The sequence below is a fragment of the Bos grunniens genome, chromosome 23, assembly GCF_055505025.1.
Source record: "Bos grunniens cultivar Pamir isolate PY7600 chromosome 23, Bosgru_T2T1.0, whole genome shotgun sequence".
NCBI classification, from domain to species: Eukaryota; Metazoa; Chordata; class Mammalia; order Artiodactyla; family Bovidae; genus Bos; species Bos grunniens.
Genome location: NC_141187.1, coordinates 32,092,480 through 32,113,415, shown reverse-complemented (window position 1 = coordinate 32,113,415; position 20,936 = coordinate 32,092,480). Strand labels below are relative to the sequence as shown.

The window sequence follows — 20,936 nt, the reverse complement described above, 5'->3', positions numbered from 1 at the left end:
GACATTCACTTGATGTTTATTACATTTTTATTCCAGGTGGTGAGACCAGGAATGAGAACAGGGAATTAACTTCAAAACAGGTAATATCTACTGGAATCCAGCCACATGGAGAGACAGCTGCCAAATGCAACGGGGATGTTATCGGGGGTCTTGAGCCTGGAGAAGCCCGAGACCTTCTGGGCTCATTAGAGAGGCAGCGGGGAAATCCCACCCAAGAGAGACGACATAAATGTGATGAATGTGGGAAGAGCTTTGCTCAGAGTTCAGGCCTTGTTCGTCACTGGAGAATCCACACTGGGGAGAAACCCTATCAGTGTAATGTATGTGGTAAAGCCTTCAGTTACAGGTCAGCCCTTCTTTCCCACCAGGATATCCACAACAAAGTAAAACGCTACCACTGTAAGGAGTGTGGTAAAGCCTTCAGTCAAAACACAGGCCTGATCCTGCACCAGAGAATCCATACTGGGGAGAAGCCATATCAGTGCAATCAGTGTGGGAAAGCTTTCAGTCAGAGTGCAGGCCTTATTCTGCACCAGAGAATCCACAGTGGGGAGAGACCCTATGAATGTAATGAGTGTGGGAAAGCTTTCAGTCATAGCTCACACCTCATTGGACATCAGAGAATCCACACTGGGGAGAAGCCCTATGAGTGTGATGAGTGTGGGAAAACTTTCAGGAGGAGCTCACATCTTATTGGCCATCAGAGAAGCCACACTGGGGAGAAACCCTACAAATGCAATGAGTGTGGGAGGGCCTTCAGTCAAAAGTCAGGCCTTATTGAACATCAGAGAATCCACACTGGAGAAAGACCCTATAAATGTAAAGAATGTGGGAAAGCTTTCAATGGGAACACTGGCCTCATTCAGCATCTGAGAATTCACACAGGGGAGAAACCCTATCAATGTAATGAGTGTGGGAAAGCCTTTATTCAGAGGTCAAGTCTTATTCGACATCAAAGAATCCACAGTGGAGAAAAATCTGAATCCACAGGAGTTTAGGGAAAAACTTGAGTCATAGATTGGGCGTTAATTCAACATTAGAGGAACCGTGTGCTGGTGAGAGGTCTTTCACTGTAAAAAAAAAAAAAATGGCAGAAAGTTCAACATATTACAGCCTTATCTAGGGTCCGATTGATAGGGGTGGCAAAGTTAGAATAGCTCTTCAGTAGTTTGGGTCCAGTGCCTTGATACAAATTAATTAGCTTGACTATCTTAGGAGGTGTCTGATAGAATGGAGCTCCTGATGGTCTGATCCTTTAGAAGCTTAAAATAGCATTAGAGAAAACTGCTTGTGTGGCTTGAGGCACTTAACTTTGTCTTTTTGGTGAGTAGCTGTAGGTTTGAGAGTAGCTACTCCTAGTTCCTCTGCTTCTTCCGATCTCCTGTGATCCCTGTCTCCCATTTATTCCCCTAAAGGTGCATTTTGTGCTCCTAATCTGATCTAAGAAGCTGTTTTAGAGTTTGAAGCAGCCTCTGTATGAGACTTACACTTATATTTAACTTTCTGAGCTCCTAGTTCTAGGGAAATTTTTATAAACACTTAATGTATTTATGCTTAAGTGTACATTTTATTTTATTCTAATGCTCCTGATAGTGGAAATCCATATTCCCATGCAAACTCAGAATGCTATATTTTTAACAGCACTCCAGCATTTTTCTTCATATATCACCTTCACTGACTCCCCTGAGTCCCTGAGCATCCATACGTATCCTTCACCACCCCCAGCCCCAGTACCTGTGTCAGCAAAGGAAGTGGACGCATTAGTGATGGTTGTGGGAATGATGCAGAGAAAGAGGTGAGTGGAGACTCAGCAGCAGCAGCTCAGCTGCTCTTGAGCTTGGATGGCTATACCTTTTGGTAATTTGACTCTCCTTTCCACCTTCCCACTGTACACTGTGGTACAAATAGGTATTTATACTATCCTCAATAAGACATCACATGGGGGAAAAAGACAGGTGCTTGAAGAAGTCTTAAAAATCCTGCAAAGAATGTACACTCATCTCTTTTGGTCCATCACAGTACTGTTCTCTCAGGTTCCTGTCAGTCTGTACAGACCCCCTGACTGGATGGTCTGCCACTCTTGCTTGACCTTGAACCCACCTCCTTAGATGGCCTCAGCACCTCACTCACTCTTTATCTGTTTCTTGCCGTTAGCTTTACATATCTTCAGTGTTCATTGGTTGAGTATCTCACCTAACAATTCCTCTTTCTTCTGAATTCTGGTACATTCCCTCTATAATCCAGCAAAGACACAATATTAAACTCATCATCAGCAGGCACTATATTTCATATTTGAAGCTTTCAGTATACCAAGGGATACTGTATAAAGTAATGAGGCTGGTTTAAAATTACCACCAATAACTTACAGAAGAATCCAAATTTGGGTTGTCTTTTTAAATTGGGCAGTTCTAGCTATTCTAGTAGTACTGTTATTCCCAGTACTACCATTCCTCTAGATATTTGGAACACACTCAAGATTCCCATTTAATACACCATTCAAGAAAAACACTCTGTTACTCTTCGAATTTCATCTCATCTCTGACCATCTGGTTATGCACTTATTCACCGTATTTGGAATTGAGTAACTTTTAGCTATTTCCAAAATCATCTTTCAGAATGGGAATTTATTCCATTAATCTTATTCAGAAGAATATGAAATGAAATGAAAGTAATTTCATACTTGTAATGAAAGTTCCAAGAGAAATTATACATTTTCACACTGTGACTATCCTGAACAAGGACTGCACTTACTAATAATGTTTTATGATTGATGTTTGTAGAAGTCAGTCATAAAATAATACATCATAGAGGTCTGCCTTTTGGATCATAAATTCCTTCTCTGTAACATACCTTCTGTACCCCACTATGGCACATATTGATTACTAATCACATCAGAGTTATCTACACCTATTTCATTGAACCATTGATATCCACTTGTCATTTGTCATCCTGGTTTCTTTGGTTAACTTTTTCAAAACAATGCTTTTCTTGTCTTTTATTTTCTTCTCTTCTCTTTTCCCTCTGCTTCTCTCTCTTTTTAGCCTATAGATTACTATTCCTAACTCCTTTGTACTTGAAATTACAAGAAACCAGAAACAAATCTAGTTGTCTCTAGATCTTTGCTCTCTGCTTCAGTTGTGCCTTACTTTCCGTAAAATACTAATTCTGCCTGAGGCCAATGTTACCTGTGTATAAATATTATACAAGATGGGTACGTTGTCAGAGGGAGAGTGTGTGTATGCATGTGCATGTATGCACACAGTCCTCGCAAATAGTTCAGAGGAACAGTAGTCTTCCAGTGAAAGCTGTTAGCAGAGCACCGTGGTATTGAAATGACTGTAGATGTACCAGCTAACATCACTTTACATTACTCAAAGTAATGTAATTACTCAAAGTAAAGTAAAGCCAGATTACTTAACTCTTAGAATTACTGAGCATCTGGCAGAAATTTAGAGAAAAGAAAATATGACCAGAAAGATGAGTATTATACTGGAATGCATGTGAGAAAAGACTATGACTTGACAGAACAATATATGTCAAGGCTGATTCAGCACACCTATAGATGTAGCCAAATAGTTTAAGACAGCAGAAAAGGGCTGTTGTTTCTTTGTGGGCATAAGTAGAAGTCTTTCTTGGTCTACAGTTTTCACTCTTAGCATTGATCCGTCTGTATGACCTTACTTTGAGCTCCTAACTATGAGTGACAGCACTAAATTCCTTTATCCTGCAGATTCTATTTTTATACTTGTAATCTGAAATTAACTGTTCACCAGTACTTTCTTCTCCCATCCTCAACTTTTTAAGACCTGGCATAATAAAGTGGTTCTTCTGTAACAGTTGCCATCCATCATGGTCCTAGGAGAGACATCTTAGGTTTCAAAGACTTTTTGCATTGAGTAAGGTGGTCGTGGTTGATTACCATATAGAACAGTTAGTTTTATTCTTGGTTCTGAGGGTCTAGCTATTGCTTTTATTTATTGAGCACTTACTGTGTGCCAAACCCTAAGTTATGTATTTCTCGTGCTTATGATAGATATTTTGATATCTTATGATATCCTCCATTTTATAGATGAGGAAACTGAGGCTTAGCTGAAAAGTTACTGGGGAAGGAAATATGCAGTATAGTGCAAATCCATTACAATTACTGGAAAATTGGTTGAAAATGTCATTTTGGTTTAGTATATCATCTTTAAATGTTGATAATTTTGGTGCTTTGTAGTATTAGAAAGCTAAATTCTACAAGTAAAACATGTTTAAAACTTGGGAGGAAAAGCAGTAACTTATAACTCAAAATATACTTCTCCTTAAACTGCCCCAGGGAAAGTGGCATTATGGGGGAAAATGAAATATCCTTGTCTTAGCCCAAGCAAATGGACATTTAGGATGACAACAGTAAGTTCACCTACAGCATAAGATGTGTAAAAGCTTCAATTTTAGTGCTCATTTCCAACTACCATTTTCTTCTTATTCTATCATTCATGGTTTTTCAAACATGTCGTCTGTTGTTAAACCCCATTTCCTTATTAATGCATTCTTAAAACTCGTTTTTGGCTTTTGTACTCACTCCACTGAAATGTCCTCAGAATCACCAGTGGATAAATATCAATGCCTTTTCTTAGCTCTTATCCTTTTTTTTTTTTTTTTGGTCAACCCAGGTAACGTGGGACCTTAGTTCCCTAACCAGTGGTTGAACCTGTGCCCCCTGGGATGCAGAGTGGATACAGAGTCTTAACCATTGGATTGCCAGAAATGCCGCAGTTCTTGTCCTTCTTATATTTCGTAATTTTTGAATTGACCCTGCATCTTGGGAATTCTCCTTTGAGAATTGGTCGCTTTTCTTCACTTTTAGCTTTTCTCTATGCATCTTTTTTTCCTCCTGTCCACTGAAAAAAATATCCTTGTCTTAATTTTATTCACTACTTTTTCTATACTCTTCTTTATCCATTTGGATTATTTATACTTCTATATTTCAGTAACTTAATATTTTCTACCCTATGGGTTGTCTCTTAACTTGTGAACTTTTCCACGGGTACTTATATAACTTGGTATTTGGAGACAGAACTCATTACTGTATCCCCATTTTCCTTTTAAATAGGCATCTTTGGTTAACATCTTTATCCTTAACAGACTTACCACCCTTCCTATTTCTTATCCCAGAGTTGGAGTGGTCTTTTAGTCTTTTTCTGGTTTTCACTGTTCATGTCCAATATCTTGTTAAGTTATTCCAATTCTTAGTTTTCTCCTTGAGGCTGAATTTTTTTTTTTTTTTCCTTCCCATGTTTCTGCCATTTCTTCGTATCCTTCTCTGCAGATCCATATCATCTGAGGCCCAGGGTATTGTAATTCTTGCTTTTCAGTTTCCTTGCTCCCAAGATCCCCACCTTGTTTGCTTCCAAGATTGTCCTCCTCAAACTCCATTTTTCTGATGTCTCATTTCACAAGATAATCAAGATAATTTTCACATCAGGTAATTCCTATCAGAGCAGTGATAGAACCTTGTCCTCTATTACCTTGTCCTCATGTTTAATCCACCTGAGCCTCATTTCTCTCTAGCATATTCACCTTGATTCATCATACTCACACTTCTGTGACCTTCCACTGATGTCTCTTATAAAGCTCTTGCTTCTGTGCCTTTTTCATGCTGTTCCTTTTGCTTAGATTTCTCTTTGGCCCCAGCTCATGTTCATTACTCCCTTCAAAGCCTAGCTTCCATTATATCTTCTGAGTGAGCTCTCCCTGGTGATTTCACCTCACTGAGACCTCCCTTACTCTGTGCTGCCTCAGCACTGATCCTTTAAGTTTGTAGTGTGGTCCATGCACTTACTAATATGTTGTTTTGTAATTATTTTCTAGCACTCTGTATTGTAGTTTCATGTTTGTATTTATTTCCAAAATTAAATTGTAAGCTCCTTGAGGGCAGGAATAATAACTTTTACATTTGTATCTCTGCACCCCTTAGTGCCTAGTACAGTGCTGAGCACATAGTAGGCGTTTAATAAATGCTTGTCAAATTATTGTGTGCGTTATTTATGGTGTTCTATCTACAGAAATATTTACACTGCTTTCAAGGACATATGTCTCTTCATTTTATGCACAGACCCATTTCCATTATACATCAATAACTGCATTGAAGATGGAAGACAAAAAAATTTAATGTTAGGGTATGTGTGAAAAGTTGAAATGTGAAACTTTTCATTTGTTCAGATTTGTTTGTTGGTTAAGAAGGAAAATAGGAAACTCTAAAGATTACTGCTTATCATTGCAAAAGTGCTTGAAAATAGGCTTTTTGTGTCTCAGGTAGACCATTGGTTCCTAACTGGAGAAATTTAACAATGTCTGGAGACAGTTTTGGTTGTACTATCAAGGGATGGCTGGGATACCACTGGCATCTAATGGATAGAGGCTAGAGATGTTGCTAAACGTTCTGTGTGCACAAGACAGCCCCCACAAAAGAAAACATACCCAAGTTCTATATGTTTCATAGTGCCCGAGAAACCCTGGTCTAGGTATATTTAAGGTATATAGCAAAAGGGAGAGAAAATACTAGATTTTTTTTACAATTAGAAAAATCAGCTATGCCAAGCTTTATGAGAATCTGTTTATATATTTTATAATCTGTAATATTATGAAAGCCTTAATGTTTGGAGTTCACAGCAACATACATGTATGTTTTAAGGTTGCTCTCAGCATCAGATCTGCCTTCCAAAGTGGAAGGTGTTGTAGGAGTACAAGTCTAGTTTTAGCCTTCTGTATCTTGTTTTTTCCCATAAAATGAAAGATAAAACACTGGGGTCTATCTCTTTAGCAGGGAGCCTACAAATCAAAAATTTAGCTTTGGGGACAACACGTGACCATAAACCACCCCTTGGGCAGCCACTAGACAGGAATGACTGCTAACTCCTAAGGAAACCCCAAGCAGACCCACATAAAGTTTTTAACATACTCTTAATCCTGCTTAAGAAGACACATGTAGGGGGAAATATGGCTAGTCAGAAATACAATTAAGAAATTAAGTAGTGTAAAAGACAACTTTTTAAAAACTAGTCTCTTTTTGCAACTCAATGGTACTTTTGATAGATGTTAAAAGGATCAATCCCAGAGTTAGAAAAATAAGTATGTAATACATCAAAGAAATAATTGTGCTCTGATGTGTTTAATTAGTCTGTACAATGCTAGGTTTGGAAGTGACTTGAAATCATTTTCCAGTCCATTATTCTGTAAGGGAAGGTCCTAAAGAGGTCATGTGGCTTGCACCAGGTGATCCATTAAGTTAATGGTACAGGTGGAAACAGAATCCAGGCTTCCGGAGGCTTTGCTTCTTTGACCAGTTATGACCCTTGTTTTATGTTCTTGATTCATACAGTGCCATAGAATGTATTCATACTTAGTGCCGCCTCTTGTAGTGTTTTTAATCAGCTTGTATGTCCAAACCAGTACACTGGTGTCCTGAGTTCTTTAATGAACGCCTGAGTAGTCCAAGGGATTTTGCATTATTGCAGCCCATTTTTGAAGGTCTTGCTCTCTCAGGTCGGCCCGTAATCTTGGAGAAAGCACATAGGATGTGCAGCATTGGCATTCAGAACACTAACGATGAAAACCGGAGCTCCTGCCGTCCAGTGTGTCGGTTTTAGGAATCCTGTAACACTGGAGATGTCCTTTCCCAGCTGAAGTCTTTAAATTCCAATATTCAAGGCTGGTTCTACCCTGGGTAAAATCAGGAAGTAAAAAATCACCTTTGTGACGGGTGAGGCAGGGATTGCGAATCTTGGTAAAACTCGGTTTAGGTGCTCTCACAAAAATAAGCAGGAACGAAACCTGCAGCCAGGCCCCGAACCCACGACTGGCAGTCAGGATGCAAGTGAGGCCCCGCCCCGGAAGCGCTGAGAGACTTCCGCCCACGAGGAATTCTCGGAGCTGGTTGCTTCTCTGGCTGCAGTAGGGTCCTTTGCTCTTGGACTGTAGTGTGGTGGGCACTGCTCAGGTGCAATCCCTTGGATTCCCTCTCCCTGGGCGGGCCGGGGTGGATCGTGGGCGTGAACCTCGAGAGGCGGGACGGTGAGCAATAACCCCAGATGCAAACTCCCGGGGAAGGGTTTTTCTTAACGATTTACTGCTGCTGGAGTACACATTTGGAACTACTCTTGGGATTAAACTCCAATCTTTCCTGAGGTCTTCAGAGTTTTATTGAATCACATTAACAACGTGTACACCTGGTACATTTGGAATCAATGACCACGAAATCCCTCAGCTTGCCATCCCAAACAAAAGGGAGAAACAGCAAATGTTTGGAAATAAGTACTAGGAGATCTGAATTTAGAAGGTTTCCTCGTCCACAACTGCATTCTGTGTCCATATTTCCCTTAGAATGCAGAATACATCTTTATTTCAGCTTGGCGTTCCCCTTTAGCAGTAATTTTTCCGTCCACACCTGGAAAAAAAGGGCAGACCCGCCTTCCATCAAGGGCGGTGCTGTTCTCTCCTGACACACCTCTCCATCTGCTCTCCCAGTAGTGCTCCCAAGGAGATTCCTGTGGAGCAGGGCCGCGCATGCTAATCCCAGTCTGTGATCAGATAGCCCTTTGCAAGTTAGCCCCTTATTTGACATGGCTTTTTACCCCCCTTCCATCACCCACAGTAATTAACAGCGTAACAGCTATGGCAGTCTGCTTTCTCTTTGAGTAAATTAATGTTTCTTTTACAGAAGTATTGCAGAAAAGGGAGGCCCTCGCGAGGAATCTTACTGAATTGCAGACTGTCCAGTTACAAGAAAGCTGCCTGTCTGAATTTTTAGAAGAGCTGCTTTTGTTGGTTCCAAGGATTCTGTTACTAGAAAACTCTGCTCTGAGCTGGCTCCTGCAGCTCCTTTGACAATGACTGAGCCCAGTTCCTGACTCTTCTGCTGAGTAATACCAGGTCTGGGAATGGGAGCCACATTGTGGGAAGCGGGTGGTGGGAGAGGGTTGGGAAGGTGGCTAATTTGGAGGACCTCAAGAGGGAGTTGGATAAACCTAGAAGATAGAGCAGCAAAGGAGAGGTATTTATTGTCATCTTAAAACTTTTAGCCTGTTAGTGATTCTTACTTTTCCCTACGTTTTAGGCATGCAAGTCTAAAGTTGGACTGTCTATGCTTCCATTTCCTCATCTGTAAATGAGGATGATAAAAGCACCTGCCTTTTACATTGCATGAACATTATGTAGTACATAAGAAGTGCTATCTAGATATTTGTTGTACTTATTTCTTCCTCTCCTTACTTTCCTGGAACTTGCCCTACTCTGCTGATTTATTTGCTTATACAGTGATTCTCTCATAATTTCACGTGTTTTTTTCTAGGTCCCATATCTTGCACACAGTAAAGAAGTGCTCTATCAGTAAACGTCAACTCTGGCAACAGAAGGAGAACCACTGTCCAGATCCTAGCCAGGAATATACCATTGAAATATTAATTATAGGGGCCCTTCTTCCTATAGTAATCTCCCTACTGGAGAATCGTTAAGTGTTAAACTTTGACATTCTGCAGTTTTCTGAAGATCTGGATGTAACATCTCCCTTACATCTATCTTGCTCACCAGTGCCACACTGTTTAATTACTGAGGCTTTGTAATACATGTTTAAAATTCTTTAGAGCAACTGCTGATAGGGCCCACATAGGGTCTCATTATTAAGGTGGCTCATTATGTTGACCTCACAAACAAAGAATAAAATCACAGTGATCCTTGAGACTGACCAAATTGCCCAAACAACATACTGATTTCTCACTGGCGCCTACCTTCTCAAAGCTATGAGACCACCAGATTCCAGACCTCCGGCTATGACCACAGGACTCAACTACAGGCTAAAAATTAACCATCCCTTCAGAGAATTTTTCATTGGCAGGGTATAAGAGAGACCCTGTCAGAAAGGGAGGACACTGGTTCTCTTTAAGGGCCAGTCACTCTGTCATTTCCCTCTAATAAATTTCCCTCTTCTTGCCTGACTTCCCAGCTTACTCTCTTTTTCTCTGCACTTGCCTTACAACTGCCCCTTCATTGCCCTTCTTCAGCTTTTCCATGCAGAGTCTTGCTTGTTTCGTTTTCTATATTAACTTTAAAATCTACTTATTAAAAAGTTCATATTTTATTGGAATAGTGTTAAATTTACAAACCAATGTAAGAATTACTTTCTGAGACCTAAGCCTTGAAGATCCATTCACTGGTTGCCCTGGGTGGCAAGTGAAAAGAGTAGACTAAACAGATCTAGGTTCAAATTTCATCTCTGCTCTCTTATTAGTTGCCCAACCTCAGAAAATTTATCTGTTTCTCAGATTTCTTATACATGAGAGGATGACTGTAATGTCTGCCCTGCAAGTTTGTGTCTGTGTGTGCGCAGTAGCTCAGGTTTGTCCCACTCTTTGCGAGCCCATGGATTGTGGCCCACCAGGCTCCTCTGTCCATCGTATTCTCCAGGCAAGAATATAGGAGCAGGTTGCCCTCTCCTCCTCCAGAGGACCTTACCCACCCAGGGATTGAACCCAGTCTCTTGCGTCTCTTACATTGGCAGGCAGTTCTTTACCACTGTGCTACCCAGGATTAAAAGAGCTAAAAAGCCTAAAATGCTTTTTTTTTTTGTATATAAATAGAATCGTTTCCTCTCTTGCTCCTTTCAGAGATTCCTCTCACGAACCACTGAGAGGGAAGCCTCCAGGATCCTAGAGCGGACGACTTGATGTCTGGGGCGGGGTTCTGCGGAAGTCGACCTCTGGAGGCCACTGCAGGCATCAAAGGCCCCTTGGTTCGTCAAACCACGGTTTTCCGGGTGAGACTTCTTCGACTTTCTCCTGGGTGTGGAGTAAGCTCTTGGGCGAAGGGCCCCCTAGGTGGGTGGTTACTAAGCTCTCCACCTGGTTGCCTCAGACCTGCCCCTCACTCTGCCGCCCCTCCTCTCTCTGCCTCTTCTTCGCACACACCTCCCTTTTTTACTCCCTTTTCCTTTCCCTCGTCCTTTTTTTCTGTCCTTTCCCTCCTCCCTGTCCTCTGGGTCGTTGCCATACTGGCACTGGAAATTCCCCTACAGTGTCTCGGAGTCCCGGAGGACTGACAGTCGCTGGAGTGCCCCTTCTCGCTTTTCTGGCAAAGCCCTATTTTGGGGTGCGAGGAAGGGGAGTCGGAGAATGGAGACCTTTTCTCTTGACCCTGTGTCCCCAGCTCTGCTTTGTTGTGATAACTTCAGTAGCTCACCGACACTCGACAGTTTTATTTGGATGTTCTTGAAATATTTTCATTTGCCTCAAAGAAAAAAAACTCAGTTTAGCTGAACATTCATGAAAGCTCCTTTCTTTTGATATCTACATTGCGTTTCCCCTCCGCCTCCAGCCGTTTTCTTCTGTTTAAAAGATGAGAGCAAATGTCCCTCTTTTTTCTTGATACCTTTTCTTTGACATTAAAAATGTTAAAGTAACTGATAACAACATCAGAGAGGTACTTTATACATATTATAGCCTTAAGATAATTCAGAAAAGTATTGTATATATTGTCCTTTATAGTTGCTTAAGTCAATGTCAGCAATTTGGGGCTCAGAGGAAAAAAGCGCACTGAAGCAGCCACAGGAAAGGCTAATTCAGGTGTGAGCAAGCTACAGACCAAAGGGGCTTTGGGTAGGACTAGGAGTTCTCCATGTTTTGCTAAGGACAAAGCAGCTTGCACCATATGCTCCATGGTAACCACATTTCTGGACTTTGGGCAAGGGTTCATTTGTTTGTGAACTATGCACCAAGTGAGCCTTTTTCAGTATTGCCAAAGAGCTACTTACTGTTCAGAGAAACTTGATAAAACAGCATCACTTAGAAATAAATGGCACAGTTCCTAAGCCATGTGGAATGTAGTGTCCATGTGACAATAAACTTGTGACTGGTTTGTAGGTCTTGAATCTGAATTAAGGAAGTTAGAGGCTTAAAATATACATGTTTGTGTAAAGAAACATTAGAAAGATGCAGGAAACTAATAAAATTGGCTACCTGTGGAAGTGGCAAACTGAGGGGGAATCAAGGTGGAAACAAGTTTTCTCTGTACTTTTTAGATCATTTTAACTTTTGAATTGTATATTACCTGTTCAAAAACATAGACAAATTTTTTAATAAAACTTTTGGAGTAGATTCTGAGATCTGGTCATTTTAGATTTACAGAAAAATTGTGAAAGTAGTACAGAGAGTTCTTATATCCCCCCACATTTAGTTTCCCTATAGTTAACATCTTACCTTATGTAATATATTTAACACAACTCTTGAGTTACTATTGCATATTATTATTATTAAAGGCCATACTTTATTCACACTTCCTTAGTTTTTACCTAATGTCCTTTCTCTATTCTAGGATCCCATCCAGCATACCATGTTACATTTAATTGTCATGTCTCCATATGTTCCTCTTGGCTGTGACACTTTCTCACACTTCCCTTGGTTCTGATGACCTTGACATTTTTGAGGCATACTTGTCAGGTTTTTTGTAGGATGCTACTCAATTGAAATTTGACTGATGTTTTTGTCATTACTATACTGAGGTTACAGATTTGGGGGAGGAAGACCACAGAGGTGAAATGCCATTCTTATCAAGGGTTCACACTGTCAACTTATGACATTGACACATAAAACAACTTGTAAAATGGAAAAAGGCAGAGGGTGATAATTTGTGGAATTTGAGTTTGAAGCAAAAGTTTTATTAAGTTTGGAGATAGAATTGATAAAGTATTGTCAGGGTATAAGAGAGTGGGAACAATACAACAAGTTATCCACACATTGGTCTAAATTACAAAGATGGAATGGACCCTTCTTTGGAGAGATGGAGGATCTATTCTGTCACAATTCCAGAGGAAACAAAACATCCCTGTTGCTAAAATACTCTCTGCCGTAGCCTCATCAGCTGCAGCAGTAATAGTGGTAGCAGTAGACAGAGCTTATTTAATCTCCATATCTCTCTTCTAACACAAATAGTGTGGACTTGTGAGTGGTAAAACAATGATGATGTTATTGTTGTTTTCCCAAATTAATTCAATATCAGTTGAATTTCTAATTTTTTGCCTTCTCTATTCCTGTGCTCCTTCATCTGTTCTACTATCTGCAAGTCTCTTCAACTCCTATCTTGTTTCCCAATTTAATTAAATGTGACAAAAAGTCTTTTTAAGTAGAAACTATGTTATTTTATATACTCACTTACAGCCCAGATTTCGTGTTTGAGTTGCCCTTTTAAAGTATATATTTAAATAGTATATTAGTCAGGTGTTCATTCCAGGAGTTTAGTGGTAGTACCAAATAATTAAACATTTGATTTGACTACATTTGATCAGTGTGTCCTAGGTTTGTGGAACATGTGTGAGAGTCCTAGTTAAGTCTTTATCACATCATATTGCTTTTTTAAGTTGCTCAGACATATCTGACTCTTCCAAACCCGTGAACTGTAGCCAACCGGGCTCCTCTGTCCATGGAATTCTCCAGGCAAGAATACTGGAGTGGGTAGCCATTCCCTTCTCCAGGGCATCTTCCCACCCAGGAATCAAACCCAAGTCATATTGCTTTAGCTGCAGGGAATAAATCGCATTTGAAAGGTGTGTTTATTGTTTCAGGAATCAAGGCCAAAGGTATGAACAAGGTGTTAATTCTGAAGGGAAGATTTTTGTAAGGATGGATCCACACCAGAAGGTCCCCAGCACATATAATGGGTATACTTTACAGATTCCTGAGAATGAAAAAGCTTCTTATAACTGGTATGAGGACCAGTTAGAAAGTCATGAGGCGAGGTCTGCAGAAGAAAGACGGTATACATGCAGTGAATGTGGAAAGAAGTTTGCTCAGAGCTCAGGCCTTGTTCGACATCAGAGAATCCACACTGGAGAGAAACCCTATGAGTGTGATCACTGTGGAAAAGCCTTCAGTGTACGCTCAACTCTCACTGTGCATGAAAGAATCCACACTGGTGAGAAACCCTATGCTTGTAATGAGTGTAGGAAAGCTTTCAGTGTGAGGGCACACCTGATTATACATCAGAGAATCCACAATGGAGAGAAACCCTATGAATGTAATGAATGTGGCAAAGCATTTAGTGTGAGCTCAGACCTCATCAAACATCAGAGAATCCACTCTGGTGAGAAACCTTATGAGTGTGATGAGTGTGGGAAGGGCTTCAGTGTGAGTTCAGCCCTTATCAAACATCAGAGAATCCACACAGGAGAGAAGCCATATGAGTGTAAGGAGTGTGGGAAGGCCTTCTATGTGAACTCAGCCCTTATTAATCATCAGAGGATTCATTCTGGAGAAAAGCCCTATAAATGTGGAGAATGCAGAAAAGCATTCAGCCAAATCTCAACGCTTATTCATCACCAGAGAATCCATACTGGAGAGAAACCATACGAGTGTGATGAGTGTGGGAAAGCGTTCCGTGGGAGCTCTAATCTTACTAAACACCAGAAAATACACGCTAAAGGAAAGTGTGATCAATGACTTACATGGTGAAGACATTACAAAGGCCTTTTTTTTTTTTCAAGTCAGAAGTTGTCACCACAAGAAGGGTATGACAAAAGTTAATGCTTTAGTTGACACTTCAATTTCTTGGAATATCAGAGAAATGAGAAGTCAGTGAAAAATGATTTCACCATTATAATGATCGACTGAGTCTCTATAATCATACCCACTTCTGAGAATGCAGCTTTACAAATCATAAGGTAAATAATGTAGTTTGTTGTGTTTTAGTAAGTGCAACCTCAGTATTTCCAACATAATTTTTACTTTTTTTATGTGCAAACATTTTGTTGTTATTGTTGGTACCAGTTTATAGATGAAACATTAAATTTTGAAATTGGAAGTGATGTTGGTTGGTGGAGACTAACATGTCCTCTTTGAATCTGGAAATATTGGAGTCTTTTTTGGTGCTGTCTTGGCAGTGAGACAATCCCCACACCTGTCCTGATTTCACATGACCCTTGCCTGCCGCTATTCCATGGATGAGAATAAAAAGCACTGCAGGAGCCAGCACTTTTTTCTTGTTGGGCCTCTTGCTAATGCTATTGCAGTAAGTAATTAAAGGCTTGACTGTGTTTCGTTTTTGCTTGTGTTATAATGCAACACATTCTCACTGCTCTAGGATCCAGGCCAAAAGAATATTTCTGCCTTGAATATGCTATACTTTTTGGCAAAAGAAAAACAGGTAGGACCACATGATGACTTTAAAAACATCTACTCAGGAGGAGCATATGTCATTCCCCTTAGGTTTTGTTAGGCAAAGCAAGTCAGCTAACCAAGCTTTTTTCCCCCATCCATATGGTTGAAAAAAAGTAAAGCTTATATAGAGGACAGGGAATACCTAAGGAAAGTAATATAATCTATCGTTGAAATAGTGTATCCACCATATTGGCCAATGTTTATGCAATGTTTTCTGTGCCCAGGCTTTCTCTGAGTGCCTTATATGTGTATTTTTCTCAATAAAAACATGATGATATGACATACATACTACTATATAGTAAGTCCCCTACATATGAACCTTCACGTTGCGAACTTTCAAAGATTCGAACATGCATGCACATGTCCAGTTGATAGCTTACAGTGAATGGTGTTGGATTCATGATCTCTGAAGAAGAAAATTTAGCTTCAGGATCAGGGACCAGGGTTGACCACTCAGGGCTTTTGTGTGGCAGAAGTTTTATTACAGAGAAAAAGGACAGAGACAGCTTCTGACATAGACATTAGAAGCAGGCAGAGAGTGCCCCCTCACTAGTCTTAGCAAGAGAGCTATATACTTTTTCAATTGTTATTACAGTAAATCAAAAGAATGTCTCCAATATTGTAAAGGTCATTCCCACAACTTACATTTTAAGATGACAGGATTAGAACTAACAATAGAAAGGTCTTACTAGACCCACTCCCACAATTTACATTTTAAGATTACAGGATTAGTCAGAAGGTTCTCAAGAAGGAGAAACATGACTCCTCAAGAACTCCAGACCTCTTTCTCTTCCTCCCTCTCCCCCTCCCCTTCCTCCTCCTCCTCCTCTGGGAGCCTGGACTCCTTATCAACCTACCTAAGCATTGACTTTCTCCCAGTCATGTAAGTTAGTTCACCTGTCTGATGTACATTGTCATGTATGTGCATCCTCTACAAGTGGTTATGCTTTTGTGTACTTTACAGTACTGTATAGAGTACAGTAATATAGTATCTTTATTTCAAGCCCAAAATGTCCAGAAGCAAGCATAAAAGCAACAGTGATGTAACTGTTGCTGTACTGTACTTTTCAAGATACTTTACTATAATATTAAAATGTTCTATTTTTTGTGTTTGTTTTTATGTATTATTTGTGTGGAAGGTATTATAAACCTATTACACTACAGTATTATATAGCCGACTGTTAGTCGGATACCTAGGCTAACTTTGTTGGACTTAAGAACAAACTGGACTTAGAAACATGCTCTTAGAATGGAACTCATTTGTATGTAGGGGACTTAACTATACTCCCATTTTACAGCTAAAGAAATTGAGAAACAGAGACATTAAGTAATTTGTCCAAGGTCATGCAGCTAGAAATGGTAGAGCAGGGAACTGAAACCAGAAGTTTAACTTGACAATCTTTTCTCTTAACCGCTGTGCTACAACCTGAATCTGAAAGATGTTTACATACTACAGTGGGCCTTAAAAGGTTGGGAACATCCCCTGGAGAAGCAAATGGCAACCCACTCCAGTATTCTTTCCTGGAGAATACCATGGACAGCAGAGCCTGGCAGGCTGCAGTCCATGGGGTTGCTAGGAGTCAGACACGACTGAGCGACTTCACTTTCACGTTTCACTTTCATGCATTGGAGAAGGAAATGGCAACCCACTCCAGTGTTCTTGCCTGGAGAATCCCAGGGACGGGGGAGCCTGGTGGGCTGCCGTCCATGGGGTCGCACAGAGTCGGACACAACTGAAGTGACTTAGCAGCAGCAGCAGTCTCAACCTGTCTCTATCTCTAAGTAACTTTTAGAGGTAATCCATTTAGGATTACTTAGGCTAATCCACCTGGCTGGGTCTCAGTTTTACATCCTTAAAAATAAGGAGAGAGGCCAGGTATTCTCTGATATCCCCTACAGCTTTGAGATTTTTATAATCTCTCCAAATAGATTGTAAAATGCTTTGTTATGTGATGACTTCTTTTTTAATCTACTACTTTATGTGTTGTTATGTTCACAAGAGCTCTTGAATAAATGAGTCTCTGCACCAGTTCCTCCTTTCTGCTTTACATTAGTGATAATACTAATAATGAGTAGTTTGCATTTATCTAATCTGTTGCAGGTACTTTTTCAGGCTCCTTAGGTTAAATTATTTCATTTAAAAGTTTAGATGCTATATTTAAAAACAAAGCTGAAAAAAAGAAAATTGCTCTAAACATCCATTTTGAGATCTTAGAGCACAGTAAAATAAACCCAAGAAACAGAAGAAAATACTGAAAAGCTGCAATTAAAGGAATAGCAAGTGTATTTTCTTACTTAGAACTTAAGCACAGAAAGAGTTTTGTTTTTTGTAACTTCTCTCTGTAGGCTACTCTCATATATGTTACATTTGACACTTTTTCTGCTCTGGGAAAAGGTGCTAATATCATGATCAACCTGTTCTTTCAGATGGTAACTCCTGGCCTTAAACAAGGAGTCTGTTTCAAAGCAGAATTTTCCAGAAGTCTAACACAGAAGGAGATGTTCAGAAGATCAAATGGGAGCATCATCAGGGGCTCCACATTGGACAAGTTCATAAGCTTCTGAATAATTTACCCAAGTGAGGGAAGAGCCCGTTTGTGGACACACAATTTACTTTGCCTCAAACCAGGGAGAACAGTACTCAGATAAAAAGGCCTAAGAACACCTGGGAGAATTTACTCTGAATTTCAGTCCCTTGTGGCTCAGGTGGTAAAGAATCTGCCCACAATGTGGGAAATGGGTTCAATCCCTGGGTTGGGACAGTCCCCTGGAGAAGGGAAAGGCTACTGACTCCAGTATTGTGGCCTGGAGAATTCCACAGACTGTATAGTCAGAGTCAGACATGACTGAGTGACTTTAGCTTCACTCAGTCTTGTCAATGCTCCGGGTGTGGGAAATTCTCCGTTCAGCTTGTGTAGAGTTTCCAACTTCAACTGTAATAAAAGTAGCAGCCACTCATTGTAAAGGGAGTGGAAATCAGTCATTCAAAAATACCCCCTCCCTAATAAAATGAACCCTAGCACCCCAGCAGCCCTGACCAAGCACCAGCATGTCCAAAGTTAAAGAAAGCCTTATAGATCCTCAACTTGGAATGACCTTTGTGTAATCCAAGTCTCATTAAACAACAGAGAAGCCATCCTGAGAAGAGTTTGATGAGAATAAAGAATGTGGCAAAATCTTCAGACACTGGAATGATATTGTCAGACAAGAGAAACTTTAGGGATATCTTCAGTGTCAGAAGCCTTCTGTATGAGCTTGCTGCTGCTGCTAAATCATTTCAGTCGTGTCCGACTCTGTGTGACCCCATAGACGGCAGCCCACCAGGCTCCTCTGTCCATGGGATTCTCCAGGCAAGATCAATGGAGTGGGTTGCCATTTCCTCCTCCAATGCATGAAAGTGAAAAGCGAAAGGGAAGTCGCTCAGTCGTGTCCGACTCTTAGCGACTCCATGGACTGCAGCCTACCAGGCTCCTCCGTCCATGGGATTTTCCAGGCAAGAGTACTGGAGTGGGGTGTCATTGCCTTCTCCGTATATGAGCTTATACCTCATTAAACGTAAGCAAATTCATTTTGGACAGGAGCCTTATTTGTGTCATGAGTGTGGCAAAGCCTTTAAGTTCTGTGATAGCCTTGCTAAACATCAGAGAATCCACACTGAAGAGAAAACTTAGCGGTGTTCAAGAGTATATGGATTCATTGTGTTTTAAGTCTGGTCACTCACCAAAGAACCCACAGTGGAGAACACCATTATGAATATAGTGAGTGGGGGAATGCCTTCATTTGGAAGCCAGAATTTATTACCAGAAAACCCATCAATATTAAAATGTGAGAAGACCTTCACTTAAAAACTTTACCTTATACACTGGAAAATCCATACTGGAACAAAACCCTATGTATATCTTATATACATTATTTTGTATGGATATGTATATAACTGAATCACTGTGCTGTATACCTGAAACTAAATATGGCTTTGTAAATCAACTATAATAAAATAGATTAAAAAAAAAACAAAAACAAAAACCTGGAGGACTTAACTTGTGGTCAATGGTTAGGATTCCACCCTTCCAACACAGTGGGCATGGGTTTGATCCCTGGTCCAGTAACTAAGACCCCACATGCCATGCAGTGCAGCCAAAAAGAAAAGAAAAGATACTGGCATCTGAAATATATAAAGAACTCCTAAAACTGAACAATAAGAAAATAATTCAGTTGTTTAAATGGGCAAAAGATCTGAACAGACACTTTACCAGAGAAGATACACAAATGGCAAATAATCATGAATAGATGCTCCAAATCATATGTCATTAGGAAATTGCAAGTTAGGATACCACCACACACCTATTAGAATAGCTAAAGTGCTGCTGCTGCTGCTAAGTCACTTCAGTCATGTCCAACTCTGTGCGACCCCATAGACGGCAGCCCACCAGGCTCCCCTGTCCCTGGGATTCTCCAGGCAAGAACACTGGAGTGGGTTGCCATTTCCTTCTCCAATGCATGAAAAGTGAAAGTGAAGTTGCTCAGTCTGTGTGACTCTTTGTGACCCCATGGACTGCAGCCTACCAGGCTCCTCCATCCATGGGATTTTCCAGGCAAGGGTACTGGAGTGGGGTGCCATGGCCTTCTCCGAGCTGAAGTGCTAAACAGTGACAACTCCAAATGCTGATGAGGATGTGGAGCAACGAATTCTCATACATTCCTGGTGGGAATCCAAAATGGTAGTCACTTCAGCAAACAGTTCAGCAGTGTCTTACAAAAGTAAACATACTCTTTTACTCAGCAGTTTTCACTCCTTGGTATTTATCCCAGTGAACTGAAAACATGTCCACAAAATAACGTGCACAAGGGTGTTCTTAGAAGCTTTATTCATGATTGTTAAAACGTGGAAGCAAGCAAGGTTTCCTTTAGTAGTTTCGTGAATTAACAAACTGGTACATCCAGATAATAGAATATTCAGCAGTAAAAAGAAATAAACTATCATGCCATGAAAATCCATGGTGAGAGACTTCCTTCCCTGGTAGTTCAGTGGTAAAGACTCCCTGTTCCCAGTGCAAGGATCCTGAGTTTGATCCCTGGTCAGGGAACTAAAATCCCACATATTGCATGGTGTGGCCAGAAAGAAGAAAACTCACGGGAAAAGGTTATATACATTTTGCTAAGTGAAGGGACCAGTCTGAAAAGGCTACAAACTTTTTCCAACTATTAATACATGACATTGTAGAATAGGCAAAAGTATGGCGACAGTAGGAAGATCAGGGGCTGTTGGGGTTGGGGAGTGTGGGAAAGATCAATGTGTGGAGCATAGGGAAATTTTAGGACAATTAAACTGTTGAGTATGATACTTGTAACAGTTGATGCATGTTGTATATTTTCCAAAACCCATAGAATGGACTACACAGTTGATATTAAACTTAATATTAACTATGGACTTCAGTTAATAATACTTGATCAATATTGGCTCACTAACTGTAACAAAGATACCTCACTAATGCAAGATGTTAATAATAGGGTTTGTATGTAGCCAGGAAAGGGGTTTGGAGGGGACATACGGGAAGCTTTTTCTATAAACCTAAAAGTACTCTTTAAAAACTATAACGTTTTTTAAAGCTATTTTTCAGCAAAAAGACATAACTGGGAATAAAAAGGGAAGTGGGAGCCAGTATCTGGTGTTCATATAACAGCTCATACCCAGAATGTAAAAAGAACTTTTCACTCATCAATAATAAATACACTACAAAAAGGGCTGGTAGCTAA

At 40.3% G+C, this 20,936-nt stretch overlaps 1 protein-coding gene across 16 annotated transcripts in view; it reads left to right on the top strand.

Moving 5' to 3' along the window:
• Nucleotides 1–20,936, top strand: part of ZKSCAN8 (zinc finger with KRAB and SCAN domains 8) — a 54,153-nt gene that overhangs the window by 14,418 nt on the left and 18,799 nt on the right. For 5 of the 16 annotated variants that reach the window (XM_086369758.1, XM_086369756.1, XM_086369762.1 and 2 more), the window contains exons 1-4: nt 7,880–8,055; nt 8,702–8,913; nt 10,644–10,792; nt 13,592–14,686. In XM_086369758.1, the coding sequence (XP_086225884.1) occupies nt 13,650–14,465 (816 nt within the window). In that variant the 5' untranslated portion in view covers nt 7,880–8,055; nt 8,702–8,913; nt 10,644–10,792; nt 13,592–13,649 and the 3' untranslated portion in view covers nt 14,466–14,686. Of the gene's footprint in view, nt 1–36; nt 6,015–7,876; nt 8,056–8,701; nt 8,914–8,943; nt 8,950–10,643; nt 10,854–13,591; nt 17,212–17,609; nt 19,206–20,936 lie in introns of those variants that run through there. The other 11 variants (XM_086369754.1, XM_086369753.1, XM_086369755.1 and 8 more) reach the window with 8 other exon arrangements.